Source organism: Anarhichas minor, unplaced genomic scaffold, assembly GCF_050575085.1.
Source record: "Anarhichas minor isolate MPS153535 unplaced genomic scaffold, ASM5057508v1 ptg000010l, whole genome shotgun sequence".
Lineage (NCBI taxonomy): Eukaryota > Metazoa > Chordata > Actinopteri > Perciformes > Anarhichadidae > Anarhichas > Anarhichas minor.
The window spans coordinates 14410772-14430213 of NW_027466456.1; the positions used below are offsets into that span (position 1 = coordinate 14410772).

Consider the following 19442-nt stretch of genomic DNA (forward strand, 5'->3'; position numbering starts at 1 on the left):
GAAAGTAAAAAGATAAATGGAAATAAAATACAAATGGGCTTCTGATGATTATGCACCAGAGTCCCTCAATTAGGTGGAAACATAAAAGCTCAAAATATGCAAGATTTTCAGCCTGTCTGATATACTTCAAATTCTAAATAAACAAAATCAGTTACAGATATTAAGGGAAGCAAAAATAATGAGCTTTAAATATGATGCATTGTTTACAGGTTGTGTTGTCACGACTACTTTCTTGTTTGTGTTCGCTGCAGCTGCTTACTAATCCGTCATTGAAAATCTACCCCTTAAATAAATAGTAGAAAAATAATCTTTTCCTCTTTTAAGTGTTTCTTCCTGTATTTATGTGAATCATTTAAAAATAAAAAGTTGCACAGACACTCATGAAAATGTCCAAATATCTTTCAGAGGACACAAACCGGGGAGTGTCTATCTGCAGACGTGAGGGGAATAAAGCTGTGATAGAATCCCACATTAGATCCTGGTCCATGTAAAAATACAGTATTTTTACTCTTCATCCGAGACGTTTTAACAAATAAGGAGGCTCTGTTCCCCTCCAGCCCCTCACCACAAGTGGGCTTGGTGGGGATGCTGGGCTGAAGGCCTGGGGCAAAAGGGGTCCAATCAGCATCTAGACTGTTACTGTGATTATCCCCTCTGGTATTTTCTATCGCCTTCCACTTGGAAATGAAGACCCCTCTTCTGCCTCAAGGATTTTAGGTTCCAGTTGTGTCCTCTTCTCAATTAATGGGCTCAAGCCTCGTTTTTGTGTGCTCTCATGACAAATTCCACCAGAAAACCAACAAAAAAAAATCTCATTTGGATATTGTTACTGGCCCAGGTCTGGTCATTTTTAGTGTGTGTAAACTTGAGTACACTTGCCAGAAGTTGGACTGGGTTGGTGGGGAAACAAGGGTTGAAATGGAGATGTTGGCACAATGACACCATGAGGCTAATGCCCATAATAATCATCAATTGATGGCAGACATCCCAGCGGCCCGGTGACACCGTGAGTCCAGCTGTAGCTTTTCTCTCCCTCCGTCCATCCTGACAGTACCTACTGTGTGCAGTCTAATCAAGCACAAATGTTTTTAAAAATAGTTTTTTTTAATAAAAACAAGTTCCGTCCCTGGCAGGAGGGCGATTGCAGCGCTGAAGATCAGCACTCTGCATCCACGCTGTGCACGGTGACCGCGGCCTGCAGGTGGTGCGTGTGCATGTGCAGCGGGTGGTGGTGTATGTGCGTGTGCCGGTAGGGGTGAAACTTGTGGCTGAGCAGCGCTGCCGTCTGAGGAGGCGTGTCTAGGTCGAGGTCGTCATCGTGGTTACCGACGTCGACACCGGCCGAGAGCGGGTCGTTGTTCCCAGGTGGATTCTCGCTGTCCTCCTGCGGACTCATGGTGCTGTAGCCTGGAGACAATAAAAAAAAAATCAAAAAAAAAAAATCATATAGAGGTTGGTATTGCTGGACTTGTCATCACTCTTACATCACATTCCCCCCAAAAAAACTAAATAAAAAAAAGAGAGTTTCTCAAACTTTGGCTTCGGTCCTCGTGTGAGCTTACGCAGACAAGGCAAAGGGAGGTTAACATGGTAAGGCTCTATACCCTGACCTCTACCCTGTCAACCGTACTTTAAGGCCTATTTTATGTGTTGTTAAAATGTGCATTGTTTGTTTGATGAGCCCTGTTAGAGGAGAATCTCTGTTGCTTTGTGACAGACAAGTTAATCTTATCTTAAATTACTAAAACTGATTTTGTATGATATTGTTTAATTTGGAGCTCCCTGCATGCCATTGAAAACAGACTACAAAGGTTTGCCACACTCTACTTTACAACTTGAAACTATGTAATTGGAGGGTCAATTGTAAAGCCTTGGTTGCCGAAAAATGTAATGTTTGATTTGAAGATGAAAATCAGTCTCAAAACCAAAACCCAGGTTTTCACTAGTAAAAACATATTATACGCTCTACATTGTTGATTCCTTATTCAGGCACTGGCTGGGGGGGTTAAAGCAAATATAAAGTACTTCACTGTTACTGTACATAATAGTGTAAGAATAGCTGCAGAACATCGAACAGAAATGGGAAGACCCCATAAAAGAAACTACTCAACAAATGTCGCCCTCCAGTCATAGACATTCAACACAGAAACATTAATGCGAATACACGGAAACACACATTGTCTCTGAAAGCAGTACAAGCTCTTTTGATGGCGCATTGACAACTAAATATCCCCACAGGGCATTTTTGCTACTTGTTTTCAAGCCTTCTCATACAATAAAAAAAAAAAAAAAAAAAAAAGATGCATACGACACTTTCAAACACATTACGCACATACGTTTAACCCGAGGAGATAGGAACACAAGCCAACATGGCAGCTAAGATGCACTGGTAAGTGGAGCAGTGGGAGGGCGGTACTGTTGTCGTAGAAAAAAGGGATTACTGGGTCAGAGAATGAGTAAACAGATCGTAATAAAGCACCATTTTAATCTTCACAATTCAAGTTTGTGACGACTGAGATTACTAATCATGAGCTCTTCCAGCATCTGATTTTCATGAAAACCTTGCAGGCTGTTGGTTTTATCAGTCGTCTCTTCACGTGAACTCGTATGCGTCATAGTAACCCTTCATCTGTTGAGTGGGTTTCATCACCTTCGGGGCCATGAAATCCATCTGAAACGCATGGTCCGACTATAAAAAAAAGGATTTGGGAGTTGATCTGGAAATAAACCCATTTTCCTTAATTCCTTTAGTGCCGTCTTTTTCTGGTTCTGAAGCGACACTGGCAACATGCTGCACGACATCAATCTGTTACATTTATAGAAAATCGACTGCAATTATGGATGATGAAACATTAAACCTCCAGAGATACGGAACCGAGTGATTTGTGAGCTTGTGTGCGTCAGTGGGGGTCTCCAATGACTGAGGCATGAAGGGAGAAGGCGGTGGGTTGAGGTATATGCGTGTACGTTTGTGTGGCCTTGAGTCAGATTTATCTGCAAACAACCTTTTCCATCCAGTTAAACATGTAAACCATTGAGTAAACATATCGGATGAACATTCTTCTCAGGGCTTTCTGGGGGATCATCAAGCTCAATTCGTACAGAACCAAGCCAAACTATTCATAAACAACACTCAAGAGTATACAGCCATGCTAGCAGCTCTTTGAGGCTGTAGTTAAGCATTTTTTTAGCCATGTTGTGTAGCATTTACTTTTCCTACACTCTTCCTGTCATTATTTGTGGTGTATGTCCTATAATAGAGGGCAATGTATGCCCCACAATAAGGCGTCATGTGAAAGAAGTAAATGTCCTGGATGTCCCACTGAAGAGTCCTACAAATCCTGTACTGGAGTCAGAATGAGAAGATTGCTCAGTAGTTTCCCTGCCTGATTCTCTGGAGATTAGCTGGGCTTTGATAGCAAATGAAAGAAAGCTGACAAAGACAAGGAGAAACAGACGAATGAGCAGAGGAGGTGAAAAGGACGGGGGCAGGGAGAAGGAGAGAGGAAAGGAGGGATCAAAAGAAAAGGCAGGGATGGAGACTTCAAAGAAGTTCCAGACATGGAAGATGCAAACTTGAGCAGTTTATCCCTCACTTCTAAAAAGCAAATCCCCCTTAATGTCAAAAGATGTGGGGAGACCATGTTATTTTAAGAGTCTAAATCCTGAAAATCAATCCTGGATAGTCAACAGATTTTTAGTAACAAACTGAATGACACATCAACTAGTTTGCCGGTATTTAAAGGAATAGTTTTGACAACTTTTTAATATACTTATTCACTTTCTTGCCAAGAGATCTATATCAATACCACTCTCATGTCTGTGCATTGAGTATGCTACCGCCAGGAGCCAGTTATCTTAGCTTAGCATAAAGACCGGAAACAGTTAGCATGGCTCCGTCCACAGGTTAAACATCACCGATTAACAAGTTATATCACATTTGTAAGTATAATTTGTGGTTTGATGGGGGTTACGTGAAGAACTACTGCATTTGTTGGCCAGGGGCAGCAACTAGCTACACTAAGCTGACCGGCTGCTGTCTGTAGCTTCACATTTGGCATACAGACGTGAGAGTGGTATCAAGCATCACATCTTACTCCCATCTAATGTACCACAATGTCAAACTACTGCTTTAACTTGTCTATATAATGTCAATTGTATCTTAAGAATTTGTAATATACAGCCGCAATCCAGGAATTATACAAATTCTGTTCAATTAAATATCAATATTATTCCTCCTTTAATCGTCATTTAGGTCTAGAAGCACGTCGCTCAAAAACGTGAATTTCTTTGTTATTTTGAAGATGGATATAATTATGTTCTTTACGTTTTTTGTACACACAAAAGGGCGTGCAGATTAAAGTTGGAGATTATCTGTATGCATGCAAGCTATTCATTATTACATGGGTAGTTTTAGCCATCGCCTGTATGCTAATATTGCAGCTCTGCCAAACAGGACTCTGTATGTGTGCGTCACTTACCTAACAGATTTAATGCTCTGATCTTTCAGTGATCTGCTTGGAGCGTGTGTGTGTGTGTGTGTGTGTGTGTGTGTGTGTGTGTGTGTGTGTTTTATCATACCCTTCAGCATTATGAGTGAGTGGATTGTGGTAGGAGGGCACCTTTGCCCAAGCAGAGAGGAGCAGCAACTTTGACACGTCTACTTGGTAATAATGAATTTGTTCTAATCCCTGACGGACTAACACCCCCTCTTTCCATTATTTCAAACTCTTCTTCCTCCTCCTCTGTCCTCTTGTCCTTTCATTTCACTCTTATTTCCCCTCTTTCATCATTTTTGCATCTGTACATCTCTCCACTTGTCCTCCATTTTCTTTTTTTTTTTCCATTCCCATTTTCAGTTATGCAACATGTGATGTGGTCTTTTACGCAGACTGCTCTTTCCATTAGCACGTATGAATCACTGCGTTTGCTTCTCATGTGAAAGAGAATTCAGATGTCCTTCACGAATGAGCTTCCGGATTAAAAACAGTGATTTATTCGGCACCTCTTCCTCAAAACAGTCCTTTAAAAGATTTAGTTAAATTAAATAACTTTTGGGATATTTAAGATTAGGTTAAATGAATCTTTATTTTTGAAAGATATCTATGTTATGTAGGAGAGGTGAAATACAGAAAACACAACTAGAGTCACTAAAGAGGAACTCATCTTACCAACAGATTAAAAATCTTTTTCCCCCTCACATCGCTCAATGCTCTCTGGTTGAACATCCATACTGTAACAAGCAGCTGACAAGCTCTTACTCCTCTTTGTTTCACTTTAGCCCACTCTCTTCTCTTCAGATTCCTCCTTGTCATCATCAGTTATGCAACAAGTATTGGAGGCACTCACTGCCAGGAAGTGGAGTGATGCCATATGTAGGTGGTAAGAGCCCATGTGGGAGAAAACGGTCCGTCCACGCTCACAGAGTGTCAGACTTACAGCGAAACACGAGCAACTTTCCCAGAGCTGGAGACGAGAGAAAACGAGGTTCTGAGCTGTGATGTAATGAAAAGAACAAGCCAGGAGCTGAACCACCACCAAAGAAGACTGTGCTGTAACAATCATTTGAAAAAAGATGATACCGAAGCCCCAAATTAGATTTTTGACAGCGTCGCTACATTTATGGATGAGAAAATTAACTTTATTTCATGATCTGTCTCGTCTCTGGGCCTGAGTCACAGTGGCCGAAGGTTACGGAAGGTAACTTAGGCTTCTTCCCACATCTTCCAGCTCTTTCTTTGGGATCCCGAGGCATTCTCACACCAGGTGGGATACGTACACTCTCTGCACCAAGGGTCTCCTCCACAGCTTTCCTCTCAGAAAGCTCCCTGATTAGATGGTTGAATCCATCTCCTCTTTTTGTTGCAGAACTGGTGTCTTCGGGTGAGCCCACGTGGTTGTATTGACATTATAGTTTTAAATTTGCAGATAATATATCTATGCTTATGCTGCCTAAGGCAAAATGTCAGCCGAACTTGTGCAAGATGGGTCAGTTTTGTAACAAATGAATAATTCGTTCTCCAGAAACCGTGATTATTTTTAAATGCAATATCTGTTGAGTCAGAATGACATGACGAGGAACGAGGAAAATATTGGTCAGTTGCAAGAATAACCTGTGGGTTTGAGTGTCATCACGTTTGTGTTTTTTTTGTATCTATGTATCTGTGGTGGGAGATAAATCATTTGTCTTACCGTGGTCACTCTCTGTCCCGGATCGACCCCAGTACCTCCGTCTCCGTTCAGGCGTGTGAGTGTGCCGCTCGATCACCGCAGCGATGAATCGAGTGTTACTGACTGAAAGTGAAGAGAACACACAGGTCAACACAAAGGCCCCGTTTAGTAATACAATACCTGCACTGTCAAATAAAAAAAATATACTGTATGCATTTCATCTTATGCACTCAAACCCTATATTTAAATGTTCTGTATCATGTGTAGTTTATACATCAATGGGGTATCAGACAATACTTACTGATTCCTCTGTCCTCATGGATGTCCTCATCCCTCTCATCTCTCTCGTTGTCCAGGTTGGACATTCTCACTGACATTTCTAGAGCAACATGGAGGTAAAGGGGAAGAGAGTAAGACAAATAGAGATAAATAATACTATTCCAATGGACATATTGGAATATTGAAGTATTACAAGCAGGAATTATATTTGAACAGGGTTCCTTCCTCCAGTTAGTTTCAGATTGTGTCGTTATCTGTACGGTGAGAATAACTTGTGTACGTGGGGATATTAGCCACAAGTGTATGTGTTCAAGGAGGCTCAGTTTGGATGGGTGTACACATGCTGCACGGCAAGTTACTTTAAACCCAATCTCAGAACCAGTCTGAGGACGGATGAGCCTCTGGCGGCGAGGGGCTGTATTCATCCAGTGAAGCCCGGGTCAAGACTTCCTTTTCTTTGCGCTGCTCGTTGTTTACAGTCCGATCATTAACTGAGATGCGAGACACGAGTTGGAGTTTAAAGATGACGTGTACGACCAGATTGTTTCTCAAGAAGCCAGTTTACAAGCTAATTTGAAAGCAATACAAAACATAAATTATCGTCAGACAAGCTGGTGGGTTCCGAGATTGCATTTCGGCCAATGTCTGCTGGAACGTGATTGGTCAATACTACTCAGCCTATGAACAGAAGACAGAACGCTTCCATGCCAAATGTGTTCCTGTTGCCTTCAGATTCTGCATATGAAGGCAGAATCTGACCCGGCAGATGGCTTGTTACACAGAAACTTTTGTGTGTTGTATGATCCCGCGATTGTTGCATGATCTCGTGACATCGCGAGAATCCAGCTGCCGTGTGTGTGTGTGTGTGTGTGTGTGTGTTGTTGGTGGTACAAGCTGCGGCTGCAGAATGAGCTGAACATGCCCAGCACACACACACACACACACACACACACAAAGCTGCGACTTCAGGAGCCGATTCCTCGGCCTAATGCCTTGTGATAATGCAGCTACATTCTCCACCATCTATCCAAAGTTATTCACCAAACTATCAGATTGAAACTGACTTGGACTCAAGAGTTTTAATGAGGTTGTAATTTTGTTGGCTTTCTCATGTCAATAACACCGAGTAATTACACAAATCATGCTGCGGCAGCTGCTGCCGCGTGATGCTAATGTCAGCTGTTTAGTTCCAGCAGCACTTGCCACACTGCTTGTTAATCAGGCTGCTTTAAAACTGTGTTTCTTCCTTTGGTATTTAAAGAAATGCCAGTATGTGAAGAACGAAGATGCTAAGCTTAGTGCAAACAACTATAACGAAAATGATGCTGCAGGTATATTTTGTCCACGGTAACGAAATGTATTATTGACAAAAAACGAATGTCATATGTCTCAATTTGATTGACCGATCACTTTAACTGTATAAGTGTATTTGGTATCAGTCCTACCCTGTGCTGCCAGTGGGGACATGTGCTGGTGCGAACGCCTGTGGATCTGGTGTCTGTATGCATACACAGCCAGCACCAACACCATGATGCATCCCATAATTCCCCCAGCGACTGGACCCACAGGGGCGCTCTTGATCATGTTCAGAGATGCCACCTCCTCATCTGCTGAAGAAAGAGAGATAGGCAGAAGGTTGATTAAAGAAATTACTAAGGATTTCTGACGGCTGAAGAAGTGAAAACACAACAAGTCAATATCAAACAGCTCCGGCTCTGATCCTAACTCACGCTGAGACATTTTCTACCTCACTTCTCCTCACTCAGCAGTGTGAAATGCAACAGGAAAAATATTCCACTGCAGACAGACGGACAATTCTCATTTTGAAACAACTGATAACAGAACCAAAGAAAACATTTTCAGTCAATCTGAAACATTGGTTACTATCCGTGATCTACAAAAGTAACATTTCTGCTGTCACGACTCACAAGAACCCTGGAAATAATGTCATCACTGCCATTTTGTTTAGATTTTCTTTACTTACTTTATCACTGTACTTTCTTTACTACAGCTATTCTCAACCACTGGTGGGCCTCAGAGCGCCATCTAGTGGGTCACGGAGGTACTGCTAAATGGTTCGATTAAATTAAAAATATATATCTACATGGTCATTTACAAAGCTAGTTATTTTCATATATGAATGTACTTAAGAATCCATTCCCATAAATAAAATATGTCAACTTAAAATGCAGAATGTTAATGACCAGTTACGTATGACTATCATCATGCCAATAACACATCATCAGTGGGAGACAAACGTTCCCTCAGATGCAGTGACACAAAAACTATTGGGTTTTAAAATGAAAAGGTGATGTGGGAGAAAACCCTACGCCAATAAAAACGTGTGGTGAGTAGGTATCCCCCTGAATACATTGAATTAGGATTCATAATGGCAGGCAGCGATGGGGGAGAGTAAGCAGAATAATTATTTCGGTCATTATAGCCGACATCGGCATAACACATATTTGCAGCCTAGTTTACCTGCAACCACTGCACTACAGTACATTTAGGACCAGTATCTCAGAACTGTGGAACCAGACTCAGCCACTTTGCACCTTAACTGAAAAAAGAAAGGTTCTAGTTGATCTATTTCTTTAGAGTGAGCATTCGTATCCACATTTCCCTCACCTAGGAGTCCCAGGCCATCCGCATAGGGACTCTTGGCGCCGACGATGCCCCCGAAACATTCCTTCTGAAGGGCACAGTATGGCTTATCGAGATGAGTTTTACCATCACTGTCCACCATGCACCACTCACAGTCCAGGACGCCGAAACAATCACTGAAACAGAGATAGAAATAAGACTCTTGAAGGGCAAACACTTGAAATAGTTTTTTTTAGAGAAGGGATGAAGTGGTAAATTATCTTTCCACAACAAGAGATAATTCATTACCACTAGGTGGCACTGTGCTGTTGACGTGCAACAATAACATATTTATTGTAAATACAGCGTGAAGCTCATGCTAGATTCACAGTCTCTGTTGTACGTGTCTGTTGGTATATGGCCGTGAAAGAGTGTGTTGGTATATACTTCATACATGCATCGGTTTATTCATTATAACGGTTAATATGTTCCGCACATAAGTGTAGTATAGTGTGTACCTGCTGGTGTATCTCTGGCTACAGCGAGTGTTGATGCACTGGGGCAGCGTGTCCTGCAGACTGGGATCAATCACATTCAGACTGACTGGCTCCTGATGCACCTCACAGCTAGGGTTCCTGCACAACACACAAGCATAAGACAACATGAGGTGAAAATAAGCAAAAAGTTGCAGGTACGCTATATATATTCTTGGGTCAAAATACAAACATCCAGCTGACAACATCCATCCAAATCCTAGAACGAAACACGATTACACAGGAAAGCAGATACTCTACAGTAAATTTGACAAACAAAGAAATCACAGCACGAGCCCTCCAAGTCCTCAGTGTGTCGATTTAGGCAAAGCAGCTTTTAAAAAGGACAAACATCAACGGTGCTCGACACAAAGCACGGAGAAAAATCTGACAGCGAAAAAAATGATAATTGCATGTCTCCCTGAAATAAAGGAGGCATTGGCATTTGAAACATTGACGTGCTGTCAGAGGCTGCTGATGGCTGATGAAAGTAGACGGGTGAAACAAGAGAGAGCGAGAGAGAGATGCAGGACTGAGATGGAAAGGACAAGAGAGACAATGAGAGAGAAAGACTAGTCCCCCAAAAGGGTTGCCAGAGCCCAAACATATCCACAGTTCAAATGATGAAAACAGCCTGGAAATGTGTGCATTTGCAGACACTACTATCGTGTGCAAGGACTGAAAAATGAGTTTGGCAAATGTTACATGCGAGACTGAATGATGAGTAGAAAATACTACTGAACGCTAATTCAAAAAAGGTATGTTATATCGGAGAGATATCACACATAACACATTAACGCATTAAAGCTCAGACATGTTTTGCACTGACCTGTTTTCAGCATTGGTGAGGTTGCCGGTACACTCATTGACCTCCAGGGGACACTCACACGGACACTCGCATTCATTCTGCTCCATTCTGAAAAACAGCCACATGTTCAGTGAGAAAGCTGCATTTAATTTGTTTGTTTTTTAGGTCAAGTAGCTGCAGCATTTATACTATCAGATCTGGTTCTTCACTAAACTCAGAGGTTTGTTTTGTGATCTTGTTGAACAAACTTGCAAAACATCAAATCTATTTCTCATTAATGTCGTATCACTGTATGTTAGCAACGCTGCCCGGTGCCTGAGAGGTAAGCAGTAAGTCCCTGATGAGTGTGTGGGAGGAGGTGAGACCTGTGGCAGTTGAGACAGAGCCGGTCCACCGTGCTGCAGGCGCAGAACGCCAGAGAGTCGCACGTCTCGTTGACGATACCAGCAAAGGCGTTGGTGCCGGGGATTCGGGTCAGACGGTACTTGGAACAATGGCTACCATGGACCAGGTTGGTTAGGTCCCCCTATGACAACGACAGGAAACATTTTTTTTTTTAAGAATTTTGTATTTTATCTAATTTTCCCACTCAGAAACAAGAATACAAAAGAGAATGGTCAGGCCTTCTCACAATTACCCATAAAAACATGGAGAAAACTAAAATAGACCAGATATCAGTAGATAAAGTAGTAAGGGACATGAGGTAGGTTGACAAACTTACAGTTTGAATATGTGAAATTATACTCAATATGCTCCTTGATAATCTACAAGAGGGCATGAATGAAAAAGAACAATGTCTCGTAAAGGTATCTTACCTGAGTACCTTTAAAGCTGTAGACCTTAAATTGGAATAATATACTATCAAACAAACACAAACACTGCATTTCTAAGAGAATTATAGTATACAGGACATTCAATCACCACAAGGTGGCAGTGTTATACTACCACATAATCACATAGTGATGAGGAAGGTGTGTGTTTGTGTCCTGTCTGCTAGTACAGTGACTGTCTGATTCGGTGTTCTTGTGCAGCCATTCATACATCCAGTCATCTTGTGTTTTTCTCACTTACCATGATGCTGGTGTTGAACTTGTAGAAGCGCTGCACGGTGCGGTCACTGAAGCTGTTACAAAGGTTTTTCTTGACAAAGTTGGGATGGTTCAGGATGTCGTTGGCCACCAGCGGCTCCTGCCATTAGAAAGAGACGGGAGGACACAAAGGGAAATAAAAGAAGAATAAACATGACAAGAGAAGGAGAGAAGGAAGCTCACTGCGATTATTAATTGGCATTTTTACATTTGTACAATAGCCCCTGGTCCTTCACCTTGTGTGTGATGTGCTGTTGCTCTGCAGGTGCGTGACCTTTGGGGTCAATGAGAGTGGGGTGAGCGACTAGGTACCCTCTGTCCTCCATTATGAAGCATCTACAAAGTACACACACAAAAAGGAGGGCATCAATTTAAAGAACATAACTTAGATTAGTAAAACAAGTACTCTTTCATTGGCCACTAGGTTTGAGATCCCTCTTTTTCCCCCAATGCTTAACTGTACTGGCAGAATACTGCTCCATTCTACTTCCCTCCATTCCTTAAACATTCTGCCAAATACTGAGACTCTCCGCCCCACACCCCCCTTTGAGCTAATCCTGTTTTATATGGCTCCTGAACACCAACAGAGAGCATGAAGGAAGTGGAGGGAGAGAGAGAGAGAGAGAGAGAGAGCGGGAGAGGGAGAGGGGGAGGGGGTGGAAGAAAAAGGATGAAGAGAAAACAAAACAAAAAGGGAGACATAAAAGCTGGCGAAAGTATGTAGCACTGAGACAGCAGCAATGCCACATCTCCAGCAGGAATGCCGTGATAATCAGCTTATCTCTTCTTCCCTCCCTTTCTTCTCCTTCTCTCTGCAAGCTTAATTCTGGCTACAGACATTTAGCCACCCTCCAAAGAAATGCAGGGGACATGGCAAAAAGAGGAAATCGAAAAAAGAAAGAAGAAATGCAAGAAGTGAAAAGATAAGACAAGTCGGATCCAATCCATCCTCTTCCTACCTGATCTTGTTGCCCCTGTCCTGGTTGCAGATGGGCAGCAGGTCCAGTAGGACCTTATAGAAGTAGCGAAGGGTGAAGTCGATGCCCATCACTGCAAATGCATATCCAGGGGCCATCAGAGAGCTGAAGAGAGGAGGAGACAGAGAAGAAGAAGACGGAAAAGAAGCATAAAGATACATTTTAAAAATCAGTCTCTGTTAAATGGTTTGCAGTGATTGTGTGTTAAGCAGCATGCTGAGAGAAGTAATGGTCAGTTACTCTACAGACCATTAAAACATAAATGTTTACCCATATCAGTCAACAAAAAAACAAACAAACATTACACACACACACACAGACACACACACACACACACACACACAAACACACACACTTTAAGTCTGTGTTTACGCAGACTACAAATTGCGTAATGTTATGCTCACTGAGCCGGTCTTCAAAAAGCTAATCCTGACTTATCACACATGCTGATACTGAATGTTTATGTGTACGTTTGTATGGACCATGCTAAACAGTTCCTGTTGTGCTACTGCAAGCGGTGCTGTGGTGCTAAATTGCATTTTAACCTGGCAGAACTCGAAACATAAACACTTTAATCTCGGCCAGTTACAGGCTTCAATTCAAAGAGGACGCGTCCATTCTGCTACAACTTCTATAGAAATTGGCTGAAGCACCGGGGAATACTTTACTTCTCTGCACCAGAGCTCAAGGAGGATGGCTGCAATACAGTGACTTGCTTGAGGGCACTTTGAAGAGCAGACACTTGAAGACAACTGTGACTCAACTCAGACCATTTGGTTGAGGGAGACGCCGTCCCTCATTCTACAGGCCTGATGCAAACACGGTCAATGGTCTCCTTTAGTCCCTTTCAAATGACCTCCTCTCTTCAGAGACGGGGTGCTCTGCGGACAGCCTCACAGACCACGATGATATCTTGGCTCATAACAACAGTGAATCTGTTGATGAGCAATGTCTAATACACAGAGCTGATAATCATATTAACAATGTGTAGAACTTGTACACACAACTGATATTGTCGGCCAATTGGAGAATGCGGGAAAAAAAAAAGACAGATATATCATCACCTTTTTAGTTTTAGCAACTTGTAAATGATAGTCCAAAAATGACGCTCTTGACAGCGGTGAGAGGAATCCAAAACTGTAAAGGTTTCTGGGCAGACAGCTAAACAATGACGACCAGACGATGGCGGATAAACTGTTCCTACATTTCCCAAGATTCTCTTGTTTCCTGGTGAGGTTTGGTTTGTTGACTTCCTTTTTTTTTTTCAAATTAATGATTAAACCACTGAAATGTAAATATGTGACTTGCTAAACCAGTGTGGCACAAATAGAGAAGAGTCATATAGTCAGTGACTTGACTAAGTATTGTAATGTTACAGTAATATATCGATATCTATCTTAAGTTTGCTAGCATTAGCTGACATTATCCACCTTGAGCTACGGGTCATATCGGACCAAGTAAGTCCTAATGACTAGTCTCATCATAAATTAGTACTTTTCTTACCCAGGTACTTGTTCTGGAAGATACCTGACTTGTGGGACATTTTTTTTGTGGGTTTACTGGGAATACACCTTCGTCCTCTTACCTGGAGGCGTGGATGGTGTGGCTGATGGTGACAACGTAGCCCGCCCCGCCCACATCCAGGTACGGTCCAGTGAAGGTGATGAGGCCAGGGTTAGCCACCGCATGCTGGTACCTACGCAACACATCGCCCGGGCAGAGGGTTATTTCATAAAGTTGACTATCTTAATGTTTCCTGGCTAACGTAGTGAAGAAGATGCCTTTCATGATGCTTTTACAGATTTTCATCCTACCAGTCAGTACGTAAGAAAACTTGAGAATGTGAGCCGCACTTTTTGTGGGGAATGCAGAGAAATGCTGGTGCATTTGTTTTTGGTTTGAATGTGTACATAAGAACTGTGGGTTATACTGTCATAATTTGTTTATGATCATAACTTCTCTCAATTTATTTTACTTTGATAGTTTGGATTCACTGAATGACAGAACGTCTTGCTCTTAGTTATACCGGATCAATCAGATTGCTTCTTTGACAAAACTTAACGTTCATGAACCAAAATATAAAAGCAAGAAGTTAGATGTTACTTATTTGATTATATATGTTAAAATGAGCTGAATTTACCAATAAATAAAAAACTGTTAGAACACCTGTATGCTTTAAAAAGTTTACAATTAATCATCATGATCATTTCTTTTGTCATTCCACTCTGCCTTGTGTGTTTGTATTTAAAACGTGTTCACATAAGCTATATGGTTGATTACTCTCTGTATACATTTGTTAATCTGCAACTACAGCAGGGTTGTCATTTGTAACACAGAACACCTTGAACTGTGAAAGTAAGACTGAATATAATCTTTTCATATTTATGGCAAAAAAAAAAAAAAAAAAGCCTGAAGAGTGATGCTGAGAATGCTAACAAACATTCTAATAACATCAAACTTCCCAGAATAATATCACATGATTGAAAACCTTTAAAGCACAGAAAAACATTGTGTGTTATGTTAAAAATCACAAAAAGCTCAACTTCTGTGTAAACAGTGGGAAACAATGTTTGCCTTTCAATCTGTTGGATATTTGTCAACTCATTACATTTCAACAGTTTAACGAGGAAATCTTGACTAAATTCAACTCAGTAATGGCTGGTTACCGGCAGTTTGCACACATACTCATTCCCTTTAACTCCTACCCACCCAACACTATCTCAAACCTCCTTTTGCTCCCCGAAAACACACACACACACTTCTTCACACCCTCCAAAGTAAGCCTCACCATTGTCTGCGGGTCGGGTCGAAGGCTTTGTCCATCAGTGATCCGGGGTAAATCCGGAGCACCCCACTGGGCGTTGCTATGTAACGGCGCACAATGTAGCAGTTGAGGCTACTCATTTCCATTAGTGTCATCCACTCATCCGTGACGTGACTGGTCGCCATAACCTCGTTCCTGACAGAGGACTACAGAGGGGATGGAGGGAGACAGAAAGAGAGGCGGGAAGGTGAGGGTGAAAGGAGAGAGGGAAGGATGGAGGAGGTAAACAAGGAGAGGAGTTGAGTAAGTAGGAGAAAAGTTAACCTGGGGTTTGCCTGACATCGACTAAAACCTTTGGCAGCTTGGCCTCCAGGCTACTCACAAACAACGATAGAGAAAAATATTCTTGCCAATTCACACCTAAACTTGATATCATTCTACTGTATTGCAGCTCAAGATGATGATGCATATCTACAATTTCATGAAAGTATAATCAACAAATCACAAATAGTAAGGCTCAGAACAGCAGTATTTAGGAACAAGTGGGACTCTATTAGCCCTAAAGCCCTGAAAAACACCCTGAAAAACACCCTGAAAAACACCCTGAAAAATCACATCCCAGTGCCTTTTTCAGAGAGGCTTCGCAGTTTTAAAGGGGTGATGAGGTCACCGGAGGGGGCCTTTAAGACTAGCCTGGGAATCAGAGCTGGGACTGGGGCTTAGAGTTCAAACTCTAACCCCCTTCTCCCCCCAGGACAGGAATGCACACAGGCTGCCAAAACCACGTGGGGGCTTGTCCCCCTTCTTAAAGATGCAGTGCTTCGTTTAAAATGTGTTCATTTTAGTTAGCAGCCGGAAAAGTTGCTCGCTAGATAGTGTAAGAATGATACATTCTTCAAAAGCTATCTTGGGACCCATTAATTGTGTGTTTGTACATACTTACTGAAGAATATGAATATGTGAGTACATGCCTGTAACCTGACTGCTGGCTATGTGCCATGTGGTTGTCAGGTAAACAACATTAACCCCGTGTGCGCCCACAGGCCAGTCTTCGCCATGAGTCACATCGGTGTTCCCCCTGCTTGTTTTTACCTTGAGGCCTGGGTTGGCTATGAGCCTGGTGTTATCACTCAGGTAGGCGGTGTAGTGCTCCACCATGCGCTTTGTTTCCGGCTGGCTGAGGTGCTCGTAGGGGGAGGAGAAACTACCAGCTGCCAACATCACAGTGGGGGACTCTGGGAAAGAGACAGAAAGGGGGAAATAGGGGACAGTCAGACATGCTTATGAATGATTTAGAGCCGACTATGGATAAAAAATAAAGTTGTCATCTATTACTCCAAGTTACTATATGTTAGTCCAGTGCTTTTTTTTCCTCACCAACTGTAGCAAGCTGTTTGAAGTGCAGGCAGGAGCTAGGCTGACCCAGCAGGTCTAAACGATGGTAGAGTAGCTTAGAGCTGGGGACTGTGTTCAGGTTCTTCAGATGCTTCACTGGGATCTCCGGCTGCACGTACACGATGCACAGGATGAACGACGTGTCCTGAACCTAGAAGATAGAAAGACAGCAGTGGAGGATGAAGGCTGACGATATTCAATATGGTTGTTACTGTCAACACATCACATGAAAAGATCAAAACAGACAATGCTGTAGAATGCAAAGATGTACAGATATGTGGATTTCAAAGTTACCTATTTGACCTTTTTTAGCAGGCGATCCCTTTAAACTAATGTACAACGCATTTACCTTCAGTGACTAGTGTGAGCTTATGAATAAAATACTGGCAGTTGATTTAAAATTGATACACTCTACTCCTGCATACTTTGTACAAAGCCAAAGATGCTGTGACATGACACACACATTCCCCATATCAGCTCTCTTTTTCAGTGTCCAGAGTCAGCCTTCACAGCCAGTATTTTATGGGTTGCGCACGTCTTTTATAAAAAAGATAAATGTGTTTGGCTGAACATCTGCTTTCACCCCGCTGATTCTGAATGAACCATACCGGGCTAGTCTGGTGCCAAATTCAGAGATTTTGTTTGAAACAAAGCCTTTTCAGAAACTTCTGATAACTCAAGAGGAAATAGGCAAAAATCTCCATATCTGCTCTTTTAAAGAGACATTTTATTTTAAAATTCTGGTCACAAACACAAAAACATGGTGTACTCAAAGGATTTCCATAAAATCATTTTTCATAAAAACAAGAGACAGCTGCGAAACTCATGGCAAAAGGTGACGTGTTTGAACTCTAGCGGCTGTGTGAAAAAAAAAAATGTAAATGTCAAAAGCTTTTACAAAAAGGCTAAATGTAAAATGCCTCAATCAAGTGTGATATTAACGCTCCTGCCAAAATCCTAAATGTCAGAAAGCAAAAAGACTCGACGTGACGTTATTGCTGTTCTGTTGCCATTTGTTCCTAAAACACAACACCTCTGGGCCGGAGAGGGAAAGCAGATTCGAAGGAGAGACGGTTTCTGGTTGTGGGAGCACTAGTATTTTATTACAACGACTAATTGAAGGCGATGGAGGTTTGGTGGAGACATAAAGGCTGGGAGCATAAATCTCTATACTGCTTTAGACAGCGGTACAGTAATGATAAAGCGCTGTAGACAGAGATGGATGCCATAGAGAGAGAAAGTATATGAGACAGTTATTGTCCCAACACGACAATGGTTCACTGGCCCAGAGCCAAAGATCATCATTTATCTCTACGAGTGCTGATTCTGCTTTAAATAAATTAGTCATTGTAATAAAAATTTACTCAAGATTTCAAATCAGAAAAAAAACGATATATACAGTATATATATATACATACATATTTTAAACATTATTTGTTTAACTCCTCTTTGTAGCCCTATTTTTAATTGTAAAACTTGATGCTAGTTGTACGATATAAGGACTTGAATGCAAGGCTTCTTAATTTACATAACATTTAAGTGTATGCAAGTTTGCTTATTTGTGTAAAGTAGTGACCAGAAAGTTCAATGTTTATTCTAGGCGCTGCACTGTGAAGTTTAATTTCACCAGGAAACATGTGTCAGATATTTAGTCTCCACCTGGACTGTAGGGACACCTACCAGTTTCCAGGCATAGCTGACGTTGTATGCGTCTTTGCTGTTGTCCCGCAGTCGGTTGGTGTGCCAGGACAGAGACGAGTTGACTGGGACAGAAATGACCTGACTGCCCAGAGGGAGGCTGCAAAAATACACAGCATTACACAAACAATACACATAACACATGCTATGCATGCATCAATGGGTGGAGGAATTGTGGTTTCAAATGTTTTTTTTTGAAGGTGAAATGAACGGTTTTATTCACGTGTTCCTCATCCTCTCTTACCTGAGGATGTTCTGCCGAGCAACAGGGAATCCTGGGATATTCTCATAGTGGATAATGTCAGTGTGAAGGGGAGGCTCTGTCATCAAGTAGGGCCGTGTCAGTGATGGATGCATCAAGGTGTAACCTGGGAAATCAAACATCATTAATTAATGTTTATACATACTAAACAAAACAGCAACATACACAGACTAATTCAGAAAGACTGGATCTGCTAAAAACATTAAAAACAACTATTATGGACCAGCAGGGAATCTGTCAAACAAGTCATATTGCACAATTACTCATGCTATCATTACTATTCCATAGACACCAATTTAAAAGCCTTTTTATCCAACATGTTATTCAGCTCTATTTAGGGAGTCTTGTAATTGTTTCATAGAGCTAAGAGACAAAGCCAAGTTTTGTATTTATTCTCACTAAATGCACCAAATGATGTGAAAAGGGTTGATTACAGGGGACACCATAGGTGTGCGTTGTTGTTCATAGTACCTGCAGATACATCAAAAAAGATGCTGCTCGGCACATTGAAAGTTATTTTAATATATTGAAAATGTCTGAGGCCACTTTCTTTAAAAATGTCAGAAGTTTTTGCCACCAATAATATAATGATATATTGCAACCAATGAGTAGATAATTGCTTCTGAATAGAGCCTAAATGCCACTTAATGTCCCATAGATCTATTCTGGCAACTTGTTTCCACAGATTATCTGGATATATAGTGATACATAACTGCTCCAGATTAGTCACATGAATTGTTTCTCCAAAAGACCATCGCCTCCTTATTAAACTGTATTAGCAAAAGCCTGAGCATTAACCTCCTGCTGGTCTACTATTTTAGTGTAGAATTTCTCATTTTTTTTTTTTTTTTTTTTTTTATAAGAAAACAGGTGGATGGATCATA

At 41.6% G+C, this 19442-nt stretch overlaps 1 protein-coding gene across 1 annotated transcript in view; it reads right to left on the reverse strand.

Annotated features, from left to right (window-relative positions):
* Nucleotides 1-508: 508 nt before the first annotated feature.
* The window catches only part of cachd1 (cache domain containing 1), a 69961-nt gene continuing 51027 nt past the window's right edge, over nt 509-19442 (reverse strand). Inside the window, exons 11-27 of the mRNA XM_076088330.1 lie at nt 18541-18664; nt 18279-18396; nt 16581-16749; nt 16296-16438; nt 15228-15409; nt 14025-14135; nt 12422-12544; nt 11699-11798; nt 11446-11562; nt 10740-10900; nt 10396-10482; nt 9552-9668; nt 9079-9230; nt 7896-8057; nt 6473-6550; nt 6193-6294; nt 509-1407 (exon numbers count right to left, since the gene is read on the reverse strand). Of these exons, the coding sequence (XP_075944445.1) occupies nt 1157-1407; nt 6193-6294; nt 6473-6550; nt 7896-8057; nt 9079-9230; nt 9552-9668; nt 10396-10482; nt 10740-10900; nt 11446-11562; nt 11699-11798; nt 12422-12544; nt 14025-14135; nt 15228-15409; nt 16296-16438; nt 16581-16749; nt 18279-18396; nt 18541-18664 (2297 nt within the window). The 3' untranslated portion in view covers nt 509-1156. The remainder of the gene's footprint in view (nt 1408-6192; nt 6295-6472; nt 6551-7895; nt 8058-9078; nt 9231-9551; nt 9669-10395; nt 10483-10739; nt 10901-11445; nt 11563-11698; nt 11799-12421; nt 12545-14024; nt 14136-15227; nt 15410-16295; nt 16439-16580; nt 16750-18278; nt 18397-18540; nt 18665-19442) is intronic.